This window comes from Anabas testudineus, chromosome 3 (genome assembly GCF_900324465.2).
Source record: "Anabas testudineus chromosome 3, fAnaTes1.2, whole genome shotgun sequence".
Classification (NCBI taxonomy): domain Eukaryota; kingdom Metazoa; phylum Chordata; class Actinopteri; order Anabantiformes; family Anabantidae; genus Anabas; species Anabas testudineus.
In genome coordinates, this window is record NC_046612.1 from 26,405,326 (window position 1) to 26,422,548 (window position 17,223).

Consider the following 17,223-nt stretch of genomic DNA (forward strand, 5'->3'; position numbering starts at 1 on the left):
AAACACAGTTTGTGGGATTAAACCAAGGATTGTCTTGCTGTGAGGCAAGAAAAGCAAAAGAGAAGGAATGTGAAATGCGCAAAGATTCCTACTAGAAATCGTATGTGCTGTAAACAATCAGCTACCACAACACCTACAATGTTGTAGCTTTTTAAAATGAACTAAACCTATTCATTATTTGTTAACATTGAAATTGTTTGAATTTAACCTAGTGATATGACATACACAGTACATACTTGCAAACAAATGCACTTATTATAAAATATTTATTGTACACTTTGCCCTGCAGGAATGCGTTGGAGATACAGACTGGAAGACTCTCTGTGAGCCTCACAGTGAGGACATCGATAGACTAACAGACTGCATCACTGATTACATCAATTTCTGTGTGGACACCCAGATAACGACAAAACTATTTGCTGCTTTCCCAACAACAAGCCCTGGGTCCCTTGAAGCCCTTGAATGACAAAAAGCCCTTGAATGACAAAAAGAAAGCATTCAGGTCAGAAGACGGAGAGGCATTGAAGAGGGTCCAGAGACTGCTGTCTGTCAGGATCAGGAAGGGAAAGGAAGATTACAGGAGGAAACTGGAACAAAGCCTTCACCATAACAACAACGGGGAGGTGTGGAGGGGCATGAGGACCATCACTGGCTATAAGTCCAGCAGCCAGTAGACTGAGGGGACTGTGGAACGGGTGAACAAATGTAATAATTTTTTCAATAGACTGAGCTTCAGAACCCCCTGCAGTTCACTACACGCTCCTCAATCCCTCCCCCACATGACTCAGCCACCACCCAAATGATCTAAGCAGATCAGGAGAGAGGAGAGTTAAACAGGCTTCACCCCACATAGGCTGCAGGGCCACATGGAGTCAGCCCAAGGGTGCAGAAAGTCTGTGCTCCTCAATTATGTGGTGTTCTCCAACACATCTTCAACCTCAGCCTGCATCTGGAGAGAGTTCCTCTTGGGTGGAAAAAGTCATGTGTAGTTCCAGTCAATAAGACGCAACGTCTTAGTATCCTCAATGACTACAGACCAGTGGCTCTGACTTCACATCTTCTGAAGGCTTTTTAGACACTGATCCTGGAGATTGGATTGGATGACGCCATCATACATCTGCTCCATCGCACCTACACCCACCTGGACAAGCCTGGGGGCTGAGTGAGGATCATGTTTTTCGATCAGGCTATTCGGCCTGCACTGCTGCGAAAAAAATTTAAAAACATGCAGGTTAACACTCCCCTGATTTCGTGGATCATTAACTACCTCACTACAGTATGTTCGCCTGCAGAACTGTGTGTCTGACAGTGTGATCTATAGCACAGGTGCTCCACAGGGGACAGTTCTGTCTTTATTCCTCTTCACCCCGTATACCTCAGACTTCAGGTACAACTAAACTCCTGCCCTCTTCAGAAGTTCTTTGATGACTGTGTGACGTCTCCACTCTGAATACGTCCTACAACAGCAGAGTACCAGAGGGTGGTGGACAGTTTGTTGACTGGTGTGGACTAAACCATCTTCAACTCAACATCAATAAAACAAAGGAGCTGGTGATGAACTTTAGGAAATCTGGGAGTTCCATGATCTCTCTCTCTATACAGGTGGAAGAGGTGGAGGCCGTGTCTGGGTACAAATACCTGGGAGTTTACTTGGACATACTGGACTGGACAAAGAACTTAGCAGCACTGTACAAAAAGGCTCAGAACCGGATGTACTTTCTGAGGAGGCTTAGGTCAATGTCTACAGCACCATGCTCCAGATGTTTTATGAGTCTGTGTTGGCCAGAGCCATCTTCTATGCAGCGGTCTGCTGGGGCAGTAACACGTTTTTTGACTCTTGAATCTATTTGCATATTTTAATTATCCTTCCATAGGCAAGACACACACCAGTGCTGCTACACAGCATATATACTGTAAATGTAATATTTTTATATTTAAAGTACCTTACTGTAAATGTAACTTGTTTGAGCTTATCATAATCTCTGTTGTGTGTCATTAGTCTTGGTGTGTAAATGAAAATCTTTCTATGACATATTTACATACATTTTTCCATTAACACATTTACAGTTAATATTCAAGGTCAAAAGGAAGAAAAAACTATGTGGAATATAAATCCTGATTACCAATTGTATCTCATTTGACAGCCTCACATTTACTGATTCAGAAAAATATAATTGTCCCCCTTTTTTTTCCAGAACACAGACCTCTTTTCCTTCTGTGCTGGTTTCCTGTAATTTGAGTCTTAGGAGTTGTTTGCTGAAAGCTGGGTGGTCCATCAGGGTGTAAGAGGAGAATCCTGCTCCATTCTGCAGCAGGAACTGAGCTATCTCCACATTACCTGCAACAAAAGACATACGTTCCTTTCAAGAACTATTCAAATTGTTCTGTTTATCTTTATTTTTACCACTGTATAGACCTCAGTCAGGAGATAAAATGGCCGTGTTGAGGTCAAGAAAATAGTTAAATGGCAGCTCATTATAATTTCTCCACTAGAGCAAATGCAATGATTTTACAAATCTTAGAATAACTCACAAGCAGCAATCATCGTACTCACCATCGTTTAAGTTTGAAGAAAAAAAAACTGTTCCTTACAATGAATAACTCATGTTCTGACATAATATTTGGCCTCATTGAGTGCATCCTGACTAAACAAAAACACACACGAAAATCTCTTTTGCTATAAACTATAATACGCTTAAATGGAACAGACCTAGGTAAGTGAGATGCAAGAAGTTTTGTACTGTATGGCTCCTTTTTGGGGCTGGCTTAAAATCAGCCCATTGCTCAACAAACAAATACAGAATTGGATTGCTGGGTAGACAATGTTGGTCTGGTTTAAGTTTTATCATTTTGACTTTATACATCACAACACCAAATCTGAAATAAAATAATCACGATGTGATCGAAATACACTGCTCAAGAAAGGAATATTTTTTTAACATCAAGTAAGTTAAACTTCTGGGCTATTAATCTTGTTAGTTAAGTAGCAAAGGGGGTTGTTAATGAGTTTCAGCTTCTTTGGTGTTAATAAAATTAACAACAGGTGAACTAGAGGGGTGAAAATAAAACGACTCCCAAAACAGGAATGGTTTTACAGGAGGAGGCCACTGTCATTTTTCCCCTCCTCATTTTTTCTGACATCTTTTTTACATGTTTTGCATTTGGCTAGGGTCAGTGTCACTACTTGTAGCATGAGGTGATACCTGGACCCTACAGAGATTAAACGGGCTGTCCTCCAGGATGGCACATTAATATGTGTCATTGCAGACCCTACACTGGTGCAGTGGGTCCTGGGTTTCTCCTGGTGCATGTTAATGCCTGAGGTGAGAGTATGCAGATCTGCGAGGAGATACCTCTGGGCATTATCTGTCATCTCATGCCCTTAGGCATGCATACAACATCTGAAGGGCCAAACAAACAACAAGTAACATTTGTAAGAGTAACTTGAAAGAAATTTCAATAAAATGGACTAACCTGCTGCATAATTTTTCCACTTTTTTCCCCCCATTAAAATCTGATGTGTTTGCAACACGTTACTTTAATTTATTTTGAGCAGTGTATTTAATTTTTGCTTTATTTTAACAGGTTCCACAAAAATATGGCATTTACTATTTAGGAACTACAGCCATTTTAAGGAGAGTACCCCCATTCTCAAGGGCTCAAAACACATTTGGATAATTGACTGACCCGAAGTTAATTGACCACATGTGCTCCATTGCCTCGTTACTTAAAGAAAGATAAAAGGTCTGGACTTGACATCGGGTAGTGAGTTGGCAGTAGTGAGTTAATTTGACAGCCTTTTGACAGGAACTACTAATTTAACATCTAAGGAGATCTCACTATTAGGCTGAAAAAAAATCTATCATTAAAAAAAAAAAACTACAAAAAAAACTTAACAACATCAACAGAAGTCAAGAATCCTTTGGAGAAGGTAGGCGCGTCACTGTCAAAATCTACAATTAAGAGACAACTTAGAAAGCTAGATTAGACTTTGAAACCAAGATTGCCATACGAGAATGATGGGAAGATTTTGCTCATTTGAAAGACGCAGTCACCATGCAACACCCATAAGAGATTAGCTTCAACAGTTTTATGCGGGTGACATTTAAGTTCGTTTTGGTACATGCAATTCTTTAGAGTCTGATTGCACACTCTTATAACTTCAGAACTGATAAAATCATCCCTTTGGGGTTATTTTGAAGCAGCCTTGTACCAATGTTATTATTAGTATCTGTTTTTCTTTAAATCCATACAGTAAGCAACAATCATGCACTGATAATGTTGCATACTTCATGTATGACATACAGTTGATGGATATAAGGATGTGACTAAATGTAAATATCTAGCATGTAAAAATAGTTAACAATAATAATTATAATACTGCCTTGTACAGACAGTGCTTGTAAATAATGTGTTCTATTGACGCTGCAAGTTCAATTCGAAATTTAATTCATCCATATCTTTTGCAATGACACTCAAAATTTAGCTCTGGTGCATTCTGTTTATGTATATTTACATAAACAGTATATTTATGCTGGTAAGCTAAAAGACCTTCACCCGTTTGTTTGTAAGGGAGTACATCTCAAACATATACTAAATATAACTATCATGAAGCAAAATTTGCTGTATTACAAGACTATTGATTTAGACAGCATTTGTCATTTTTGCTCTAGCTGTGTGTACCTTAAATACACACCCTCTTAGGTCCAGCATTTAAACAATTTGGAGGCCCTTTTTTGTTTTTCTGGCTCTGTGCGCCACTATAGTGAAACAAACACTACACTTTAAAAAAACACAGCAGCACTTTTTGTGTGGCCTGAATTATCCACAGAGTCTACATCTGAAGATTGAAAATCTAGGATTTTATTGGAACACGCAGTCTCCAGGAAGTAAGGGTGTGATATGAACTTGTATTGGTTTGTTAAGTCCTCACCTAAAAGTGCAACAGCAAATGTACAATTATACATAACACACCCCAACAGTAAAGTTAAGATAACATATAAAGTCAGTAAGATCTGTTTTGAACTTTACATTAGAACATTTCTTAAACCAAAATCTGAAACATGCGCACAGAAGTTCAGGTTGTCTCAACTTCTGTAAAAGAAATTAAAATAAAACAAATGAATAACACGACTGTGTGCTTTGTCATTATGGTGCATATTTAGCTGTGGTCCAGGGCCAACTTTGAGATAGATACTTAAACGTTACATTAGACAAAGAGGTCAGTTCAATTCAATTCAGTTTTATTGAATTAAATTGACCTCTTTGCCAGTGTTTTGTTTAGCAGTTGGCCATGATGCTGAAACATTACTAACCTGAGATACTGACATGTAGGTGGGTGACTGCTTGGTGATTTACATTTCTACACCTTTATAGCAGGTTGTCCAGGAAGATCAAAATAGCAGCTGTGAGCTTCTCATCTGTGTCTACATATTCTAAATAAACAGCCTTCATTCTGCCCCTCCCCCATTACATGATTAGTAAGTTCCAGGTTGAATTCTATTGGCTCATGATATTTAATAGGGTGGTCACAAATACAGTTTCAAACATGAGCAAAGAAAATCTGACTGCAAACGGGGACATTTTGAGCGCATGGGAAAGATTTTGAGATTTTGAGAATGCTCTGAAACTTGATAAAAGACAGACAGTTCAGTATAGTCAGTAAAAGCAACTAATAAAAATGTTATTTCATGTTCCTGTTGACTGCTGTATTCTACTGTCTGGAGTGTATTTATGCATATGTCTCCCTACCTGCTTGCACAGCAGCATACAGCGGCAGCCCAGTAATGATGGCAAACTCATTACTGTGGACGGCACAGTCCTTGGCATCAGCATTGTAACTATTAACCAGCAGCTGGACCATGTCCAGGTGTCCCTGCTGGCAAGATTCGGCTAGCATCCAGTTCAGCAAGTCTCTTCTCAGATATGGACCTGAAAAAAAAGACCCATCACCTATCAGAGGAGATCAGTCTAAAAACACTGTTTACACTGGCAGCTGTGCAGCCCCATATGCAGCACGCACTGTTTATTGCTCCTACCAGGTATAGAATCCAGCAGCTCTTTGACAAGGTTGGTGTGGCCATAATATGCTGCCAGGATGGCTGGGTGGCTGCTGGATGGCTCCTGGGGCACTGTGATACAGGCTTCTTTTAGGAGGTAACGCACACTTTCCAGATCACCATGCTGGGTGGCCACACACAGGAGACGCACCTAAAACAATACATGCACAATGGAAAAATTGTTAACTTTCAGGGATAAGCCTCATTCAAAAAAAGTTCTGATCAAGGTTTGGCTGCCTCTGATGGTCCTTGACATTTAATGAATGATTGAAGCAAACCAATGATTATCCACTGCAGTTGTATGCAGTGATGTTTTAGTTTATATGCATGTCTGTCCAGACTCATATGAGCTTGAAGAACTGGATGAATGTGAAGTCAGTGTAACCTTGACCCTTGACCACCAAAGTAAATTCCACTTAAAGCCAAATTTGAAGGAATTCTCTACAAGCATTCATTAGATGTTGTATTCACAAGAACTGGGGGACTGGTTTATTTTATTAGTAAATTCAGGACACACCAATGATGGTGTTGCTGTAATTTCAGCTGCTGGGGCAAGTTAGGATTTGATGTCTTGTTGGAACATGTTAAAGACACTTTAACATGTTCCAACGTGTTTGGCATATCTGTACCAACTGAAGCCCTTTTCTCTGTCATCATGGCAACTGACAGTGTTAAAGCAAGAAGCATGAAGCCTTAATTCTGTTCAACCAGACAAACCAGTTCCCCCACACTTGTGATCAGTGTGTGCTAGACAAAACTAGTTCACAACAAGATCAGTCTGCATTTCAATCTGTATCCTCTTTTGTTCCATGTCAGAAACTTTTTTTTATTGAAATTTAGAGACTGGTTTTACACTTTTTCACTGCTTTCACTGTTGTCTAAATGTTTGTTTAGAAATAGGTCAATACAATAAATATACTACAAGTTTGTTGTCCCTTTTACCCACCTTGGGTCTATCGTGTCTTTGGGTCTCTTCTGGGTACATCCCACTCAAACTTGGATCAGATGTTTTGTAGGAATATAACTCATAAAGTAGTAGTAGTATAAGATTTATGTGTAAGATTTGGTGACAATGCAATAGGTTTTCCCAGGTTGCCATTAATAGCAGTGTATCTGTAGATCTAGGCAATATCTAATTTCTGCATCTTTGCAGTACTGTATTTCTGCCCCATCGCAGATCATGTGTTGTCCTTCATCACATCAGAATAAATGCACCACCACAACACTGCACTACACTGGCAATATAATTATCTCTGAAAGTGAATAATGCAGCTATCAGATTATTAGGGCAAAGAAAAGTGACTTAGGAGGACTAGAGAATCCAGAAATTTGATGATGAACTGGATGACAACATGAAGAACCTAGCCTCACTGCCATTAAAGGGATGGACAAAATAATTGAAATATATCTCAATACAATACAATACCAGAAACAGTACCAATAAATGATCATATGATTCAATCAACAACACAAAATTAATATTTTTACCTTCATCAAGGAGGATTTCTTACACAACTAATGGGCTAGACAGCATTCTTTCACTTTATCTTAGTGTACCTAATACTTGGCACCTATGTGTATTAGCAAAGTAAAACCTTACCAGTCTATCACTCTAACCCTAGTAATCCCTCTATATTAGAACAAGATCACTCTAACTCAGCTAGCAGTGCGATTGACAAGGTGACTGTCTTATATATTTTTGGGTGTACTTACTCCATCAATGTGGGGCACCCCTGCGCTGCACTCCACACAGCAGGCTTGTTGGATCAGCTCTTTGGCAGCCTCCTCCTTTCTGTCCTCATAGGCTGCCTGGATGTTCTCTAGAGTGGGAGAAGGAACCGCTACAGACCTCTGCCTCATGCCCTCCACCAGCGATGCCTTTGCTCCCATTTCCTCCCCAAGGCCTGAGAGCACAAAAGACAAACCTAGTGTAAAAATATTAGTCAAATGTCAATAAGAACGAATATTTGTGAGGAGGAATGGATCACATGGTAGCATGCTGCAGGTTGGTGACCTAGTTCTGGGCAACTCTTGCTAACAGACTGTAGTCTGACTGTAGTCTGCTAGCAAAAGTTGCCCGGAACTAGGTCACCTTATTAAAGAAGGCTCTAACAGCATAAACTACAGTACAGCTAAGTGGATTAGTGCACACTGTAAAAAAGAGCAGTTCCAGGTAAACTAAGTATTTGACACACAATTAAACTAAGAGCAGGACATTGTTATTTTTTTTTTTTTTTTGTTCTCATTTTCCATTTGAAATGGGAACATCCAATACACTGTGCATCCAAAGAAAAAGCAAAGAAAACATCTAAGGAGATTGCTGAAACTCATAAAATTGAGTTAAGAACTGTCCAATGGAAGACGGCCATGTGGTTTGATGAGTTCAGATGTACCAGGGTAAGAAGTGATGCACCCATCATGCCTAGTGCCTACTGTACAAGCCTATAGGGGCAGTACTTTAATCTGGGTTGCTGCAGTTGGTCAGAATTAGGTTCAACAATGTTATGTACCCAGAGAATGAGGTCAGCTGACTACCTATACTAAATGATAAGGTTATTCCATCAATGGATTTTTTCGTTCCCAATATATTCCAACATGACAATGCCAGGATTATCTGGCTCAAATAGTGAAAAAGTGGTTCAGGGAGCATGGCACATAATTTTCACATATGGATTGGCCAGAGTTCACACCTTAACCCTATTGAGAATCTTTGGGATGTGCTGGAGAAGACTTTGCACAGTCCGACTCCTCCATCATCAAGACAAGATCTTGACAAAAAAATGTAAGCAACTCTGAAATGTTGAGACATTGCAGATGCTTATTGAAACATCAATGCATGCTGCAATTAAACCTAAAGACAGTCCAATGAAATATTATAGTATGTGACTTTTTTTGGATGGGCAGTGTATTTTATAAAGGCAAATGAGGCTTGAAGCGCTGAGGCGATAATAGCCTACTATCCTGTGTGGTTGTTGGGTATAATGCAAACACACATAATCTGTGAAGTACTTGGAATAGGTATGTAAATATACATACATATTACATATATATATATATATATATATACATACATATATATATATATATATATATATATACATACATATATATATACATATATATATATATATATATATATATATAATAAAAGAACAGATAGATATTTTAAAAATTGAAGTAATCATTTACATTATATGCTACATAACAAAAAAAAAAAGTGTTAACTCATAGTTATGAGTCAGTTAAAAAAACATTCCCAGAAGTTACTATGTGCTGTAAAGAAGTGAATAGCCTTTCAGTGTTCTTAAGATGACTGATGAAGAAGACAATTAGCTTTTCTTTAGGTTCCTAATGTTTAAAACAGTTTAGAAGGAAACATTAGATTCACTTTGTGTAAGGCGTTTCAAAAGTTCATCCATTTTAATAAAAGTAAGCGACCACATCCTGGTTTTCAGTCTGCAATCGCAGTCAGTAGGAGAACCTAAGTCTCTAAATTAGGACATTGATTTAGAGAGAGAAAGCAATCTTTTTCTTTACATCAGTATTTGCAATGTAAAGCATTTAAAGAACATGAGGGTCTGGATGCACAGTATCACTAATCTCTCTTTCCTATAACGGCATGTCATTTGCAAATCATTTCAGGTAGCCTGGCATTGTGCTCTGGCACCACACATCTCAAATCTGAGACTGCAGATTTACATCTGATGTTACCTTAAGATGCTACACAGATTTAACGAACTAAAGGCAAAGCTTTTCATACATTTAAAAAGCAGCTATGAACATCTATGGGAAAACAGAATTTACTCAGAAGCTACCTCCAAGCCTCAGTATCTAAAGCTAACCATAAACTGCAAGTTGACAATAAAGGATGAGTGGCTAGTTAGCCTGCACCACTACACTTGCACAAAGTTAAATCAGACAAAAGCTTTTGTTTTGTTTAAACTTTAGCAATTAATTATTAAATTAATCACATAGTTTCAGCTATACAGTATCCATATATAACTGAAGCTACAGTGTGTGGTCTTTTATGTTGTCCTAGAAAAAAAACATGACATGCAATTTTAATTTTAGACATGTATTTATTTAACACAACAATTTATTCATTCATGGGCGGTACAGTGGTGTACTGGTTAGCACGGTCGCCTAAAAGCAAGAAGGATTCAAACCGGAATCAGTCTTCGAACATGGGTAGGTGCCTTTCTGTGTGAAGTTTGAATGTTCTCTCTGTGTCTTCATGGTTCTCTCGGGGTGCTCTGGCTTCTTTCCACCATCATGGACAGTCAGACATTGTTAACAATCAGACATAGTTAAGTTAGTTAGGGTTGGTGACTCTAAACTCGAATGTGTTGTCAATGTTTGACTGACTGCGATAGACTGGCGACCTGTCCAAATTGTATCCTGCCTCTTGCACTATGACAGTTGGGATACGCTCTAGCACTCCCACTTATCCCAAAGAGGAGGCTTTACATAGCCTTTTTTTTAAGTATACAGTGAGTCCAGAAAGTATTCACAGATGTTTTTCCACATTTTACACCCTTATTACAAAATATATTAAATTCATTATTTTAACATTCTACAAACAATACCACATAATAACAAAATGAAAGAAGATTTGTAGTTTGAAAGTATTCACAGCCTTTGCTTACTTTGTTGAAGCACCTCTAGTGCCTATTACAGCCTCAAATCTTTTTTAGTACGATTCTACAAGCTACAATTCTTGGCTGAATGCTAAGTGCCGTTGTCTTTTTGAAAGACGAACAACTGCACTGGTTTGAGGTTCAAGGCACTCTGTAACAGGTTTTCATTAAGGATGCCTGACTAGTCTCCCAGTTCCTGCAGCTGAAAAGCATCCCCACAGCATGATGCTGCCACCACCATGCTTCACTGTAAGGATAGTATTTACCAGAGGGTGAGCTGGTTTACTCCAGACATGACACTTAGCATTCAGGCCTAAGGTTTCATCAGACCAGAGAATTTTGTTTCTCATATCCGAAAGACCTTCAGGTGCCTTTTGGCAAACTCCAGATGGGCTTACTGAGTAGTGGTTTCTGTTTGGCCACTGTACCATTGGCTTGGATTGTGCTCTGACATGCACTGTTAACTGTGGGACCTTATAGAGCTGTATAGCTTTCCAAATAATAATAATGTCTAATCAACTGAATTTCCCACAGGTGGACTTGTCAAAACATCTCAAGGATAATGAGTGGAAACAGGAGGACAAGATCTCAAAAACGTATTTTTTCACTTTGATATTATGGGGTATTCTTTGTGCAATTTTTAGGAAAACTATGAATTTAACCAAATTTGGAATAAGACTGTAACATGACAAAATGTGAAAAAAAGTTAAGTGCTTTAAATACTTTCTGGATGTACTGTATGCATCACTAAAAATGAAGAATGTGTGTGTGTTGTAGTGGACTGAAGACAGAAATCTGTTTTGATATAGAGAGATTTTTTATTGTTTAGCTTCAACATATGTCTCCATTACTTCAGAAAACATTTTGAAGGATAATACTTTGTGACCTGGTTCATTTGTTGACAAAGATGCCCTCCTTCACTCCTCTTTCCAACTATTTTTCCGCTTTTGTTACAGTTTGTACATCGTCATCTCTGATGTCACAGATGCAGATGGTTGTGTTATTTGCATTCCTCCCTGTATTGATCTGCATATTCCTGTGGTATGTGGGGAGTGTTTCAGAAGCTATGTGACCTTAAGTACAACCAATTTACTGTACACATGTACAATATCTAGTTCATATACATTTCTTGGTAGATAAGATTACATATATAGTAGTCGTTGCCATGTTTGTTGCAGCAATTATTCATTTTACCAGCCAACATGTGCTTCCTCTTTTAGCTGTGCCTGAGCTGCATATGTCTGCTTCCTGTAGCAGAGAGAGTTTAGAGAATAATTAAGACCAAAAGAGTCTGACTAGCCTGCTGAGGTTATATGAGAAAGCCCAAGGGAGTGAAACCATTAGACTCACGTGTCTCACAATCAACATTAACATTCTCCTTTTAAACCTTCCCTGACCTGTCTGGAGACCTTGAAATGGATTAGTTTGCCAATGATATTTACTGGATTTCCCATTACACTTGCCTATGTGCTTTTGAGATGAAAGGAACCATACACTCCTTAATTCTGCAGCACAAACAAACAGTGGAGATTAAACATCAGCATAACAAGCACTAAATAGGACTAGAAAGTAGCTGAGGAAAAATAACCAGATGACTTGAGGATCATTTTCACTCGCATGGCTAATGCCTAGTATTACCTTTTTGTCATAGAAATGACAAGAGGGCTCATTTGAATGTTGTGTGTAATGACATACTGCTGTATTATTAATAACAATAACAACATTAATAACGTCTAGTTTGTTGTGGTAGATAGGGGTCACCATGTTGCCCCATATCTAACAATCTGCAATGCACTACGTGTTGTGAGACATGTGGATCATGTCCGGCTTTGCTGCTTTTTTCTTAATGGCCTTAAAGACTATGGCTATAGCTATATCTAGACTATAAGTATGCTATCTACAAATGTTTGGCACTCTTTTTAATGTCTCTGAACTTTATTGACTTCTTAGCACTCCTAAGGTAAAATCAAGAATTCTCATTCTAAAGTATCAGCTGATGGCAATTCCAGAGCTTGTAAAATTTTCTGACCCTTCAAACCTTAAACCAAGAGTCAACAACCACAGTTTTCTCTCAGTAACTGAATGAGGGACATGGAAATTAATTAATAATTTCCATGTCCAAGACGAGAAAAGCTTACAGCAAAAAACTGCATATTCGATGTGCATAAAGCCAAAACAAAACCCCTCCATTAAAGCAAAGGACACATAGTACGCTTGGCTGATCGAGGGGTAGTGGAGGATCGTTCAACTGTGCAGTACTGGAGTCCTCAGAAGTAAATCTTCTCTGTGATCTGAAAACAAGCAGGATGCAAAGCAACATCTGCAATTATCTGCATCATTGTGAAATGACTTGGGCCTCCATCATCTTTTCTCTTACTAGTGTTCATGACTGACCTGTAGTCTGCTGGTGTTGTATGGGAGTTAGCTTAGTTGGTAGAGCAGTTGCCTATAAACACCAGGGTTAGGGGTTTGATCCCTGGTTTCTCTTGGCTATATGTCGAAGACACCAAAACCCCACAGTAGCGCCTTAGCATGTAGCCAAACCACTATAGCATGTACAGTCTTAGCAACTAGAACAACACTGGAGGTCTTCCAGAGAACACAAATGGGCTTAGGTTGAACATGTGGGAGTGGAGCTGGAATTCTGTTCTGACTGTGCTTTGTCCATGGCCAGTGGACTAGCTTCATTCGTCAACACTTTCACAGTCTTGTCATGTGCAGGCACTCCTATCACCCAGAGTGTGTATTTAGGGAGCAGATGTACTAGGTTGTCATCAAAGTGACCAAGTGGGGTGTGGGGGCAAAGGTGTAAGCTTCTTTGACAATAGCATACAGCAGGTCCAGCGTCCCTGGGATGGCACTTCACGTACTGGTTGAAAGTAGGGAGAGTGGAAGAGAGTGAAGAATGAGTCCCTGCTAATGAGAGTTTGTCACCGCACCGTGCAGTATCTCACATGCAGCTGCTGCATGGGATGAGGGAGGAATGTACACATTAAATACAGGAAATTGTGCAAACTCCCTCAGGATGTAAAAAGACAGCCAGTAGCCATCCAGTAAATCTTCTTAATGCAGAGTTGTTCCTTGATGGAGATGTATGCTGGGTTTCACCACCTGGGTTGCATCTCTCGTTTAATAACATCGCTAATCTTCCACCTTCTCGCCTTGTGCAGGTCACCGAACTCACGGAAAAAATGGACCAAGTCACAAAAGAAAATAAATTCACAAAAGGGGCCATATTAAACATTCAAACACGAAGCATTCATGACAATATAATCTTTTCCGGCATAACAGAACAACCCACCACCAATCCTGAAGCACTCATCAAGAAATTCATAAAAACACAACTCAAACTACTAGTTGAAACTGTTCAATCAAATCACTTTCCATTGTGTACACTGACTTGGATCATGCTTGAACAGATCACCTCTGCCCATTATCGCAAAAGTGGAAAATCACAAATACAAAGAACTAATAAAAGTTATGGAAAGGACCTCAAAGGGACACAATACAGACTAAACGATGAAGAAGGGGCAACTGTGACTCTGTTGGCAAGGGCAGTCGGCTGTTGTCTATGAACCCCAGGGTTGGTGGTTTGCTTCCTGGCTCCTCCAGATTCCTGGTCAGTTGTTAAAGTGTCAAGACACTGAACCCAGAACTCTAGGCGCCTCTAGGGGGCAGCCTGTCCACAAAAACTTTTCCCAAGGCGATTAATAAACTATCTATTATTATTATTATTATTATTATTATTATTATTATTATTATTATCAGAACAGACAGAACAATAAACGTGCAACACTGGTCGTTCGACAAATTATACCTTGATAGACAGCTCTATAGAGACTAAGATCAGAAGATAGTTCCTAAGCAATTATGTAACCACCTGCAAAGGGATAACTTGTATAAAGATTTCCAGTCAGGATTTAGAGTACATAATAGTACAGAAACAGCACTGGTAAAGATCACTAATGATCTTCTATTAGCATCAGACAATGGACTTCTCTCTATACTCATTTAGTTAGATATTAGTGCTGCGTTCAACACTATAGATCACAACATTTTATTACACAGACTGGAACATGTCATTGGGATCAAAGGAACATCACTAGAGTGGTTTAAATCGTATCTATCAGATTCCAGTTCATGTGCATGTTAACGATGAGTCTTCCATGCACACAAAAGTTAGTTAAGAGTTCCACAGGGTTCTGTGCTTGGACCAATTATTTTTACTCTAAATGCCCCCCTTAGGCAATATTATTAGGAAAAACTCTATAAATTTCCATTGCTATGCAGATGATACCCAGCTATATTTATCTAAGAAACCAGAAGAAGCTAATCAATTAATCGAACTTCGAGCTTGCTTAAAAGGTATAAAGGCCTGGGTGTCCTATAATTTTCTACTCCTCTTCAGGCAAGACAGAGGTTATCATGTTTGATCCTAGAAAATGTCAGAGACACCATGTCCAATCACATTCTTACACTAGATGACTTAGCATTGGCCTCAAGTAACACTGTGAGAAATCTCTAATTTATCTTTGACCAGGATATCTCCTTTACTTCATATATAAAAGAAATCTCTAGAACTGCCTTTTCCACCTTAGAAATATTGCTAAAATTAGGAGCATCCTGTTAGTTACTTTCAGACTAGACTATTGTAATTCATTATTAATAGTTTGTCCCAGTAACTGCTTCAAAAGTCTCCAGTTAATCCAAAATGCTGCAGCGTGACTTCTGACTGGAATTAGCAAAAGAGATAATATTTCTCCTACATTAGTTTCTCTCCACGGACTCCTTGTAAAATCCAGAATTGAAATTAAAATTCTTCTCCTCACATATAAACCACTTAATAATCAAGCCCCATCTTATGTTAAAGACCTCATAGTTCCATATTTTCCCAGCAGAACTCTCCGTTCTCAGAGTGCAGTTTTTTTACGGTTCCTAGAGTTTCCAAATGTAGAATGGGGGGCAGAGCCTTTAGCTATCAAGCTCTTCTCCTGTGGAACCAGCTCCTAGTTCCGGTTCGGGAGGCAGACACCCTCTCTACATTTAGACTAAAGACTAAACTTTGCTTTTTTATAAAGCTTATAGTTAGGTTTGAGGTGAGGTTTCTTCCTTTAAAGGGAGTTTTTCCTCTCCACTGTTGCCTTGGTCTAATGGGATTGTTGGGTTTTCTATATACTTTTTTATACAATTAAACCTTATGATGAAAAGTGCCTTGAGATAACTTCTGTTGTGATTTGGTGCTATACAAATACAAATGAAATTGAATTTTATTGAATAGAATTGAAAATAACACGTGAGTAGGCATTTTTATGTGCAGCTTACCAGTGTCTGCAAGAAGGCTTTTAGGGAATTTCCACCTTAATACTCTCAACACCAAACATTAATCAATTGTTTCACTTTCCTTCTGTCAGTGATGGACCACAAGAAGGAACCAGTTTCACAAGCACTGTGGACAGTATTTAGTCCTAAAGGGGAACACACACTAATGGCAACATCATACAAGCAGTCATTGAACTGAAAAACATTGTTTCTCACACCAATGTGCTAGACAGTCTGCTATAAAGTAGGTGAATTGCAGTCAATTCTCAATAGAATGACTAGAATCAGATAATATTCAACTGATGAGAAGACTTCTGATATATCTCAATAATCCCAATACTAATTATAATATAGTAATAATTTGGATAATACAGTTCTCCTCTGTATCTTAGGTCATTTGGTCTATAAACTCAAGAAGTCCCTACAGATAACGTGCTCTTTGCCACTTTTAACAGCTTTTTGTTTGTGGCTGGTGATCCATGATCTTGAAGGCCCCACACCACTTTTTATGAAATACTGCAGCTAATGCGGGATTATTCACACACTGCAGTTCTATAAAATAACGGTGCTTGCTTTCGATTAATTACATTACATATAATGCAAATATAAATGTAATGTGAAATTTAATAAATGTAATGGTGGAGTCCATTGTCAGTTCTGAGCTGGACTGAAATCCCCTGCCAATGCATGTTTAATTAGAGCAGTATCATGTTAATACTAATAATACTTAGCCCATGTTTAATACTAGTGCTAATTCACATTAAAAGCATTACAATAGTGATTCACAGAGTAATTTTTGCTCTAATGTAGTCACAGAAAATGCGATGTTTATTTCACCATTAACTGATGGTATTGTCATTTAAAAATGCATCAACTAAACAAGACATTGGCCATTTCTTCATTATTCACCAGCACAGAATTTTTAAAATATTCAGAGGAATAATTGAATGACGAGCAGCCATAATAAGTTAGCAACAGGCTGTACATGTCAAATGCCTCAGTAAGGACACAATTCCTATACAAACAATTTTTTAGTAAACAAGACAAATGCGTGTTTGCTTGGCTGCACTGTGAACAGCTGCCTGTGCAGTGTTTATGGCAAAGTAGCTGTCAAATAAATTACTGTAAGAACATTTGCTGTTACCACCAGTAACCACTTCTGTCACCAAAGCAACGAGGGCTGATTGTTGTAGGTAACAGTTTATAGA

The 17,223-nt window shown here is 38.7% G+C and overlaps 1 protein-coding gene across 1 annotated transcript in view; it reads right to left on the reverse strand.

The window, feature by feature from the left end:
• The window catches only part of lrrk1 (leucine-rich repeat kinase 1), a 71,540-nt gene that overhangs the window by 48,581 nt on the left and 5,736 nt on the right, over window positions 1–17,223 (reverse strand). Inside the window, exons 3-6 of the mRNA XM_026378093.1 lie at window positions 7,773–7,963; window positions 6,039–6,210; window positions 5,752–5,931; window positions 2,205–2,338 (exon numbers count right to left, since the gene is read on the reverse strand). Of these exons, the coding sequence (XP_026233878.1) occupies window positions 2,205–2,338; window positions 5,752–5,931; window positions 6,039–6,210; window positions 7,773–7,963 (677 nt within the window). The remainder of the gene's footprint in view (window positions 1–2,204; window positions 2,339–5,751; window positions 5,932–6,038; window positions 6,211–7,772; window positions 7,964–17,223) is intronic.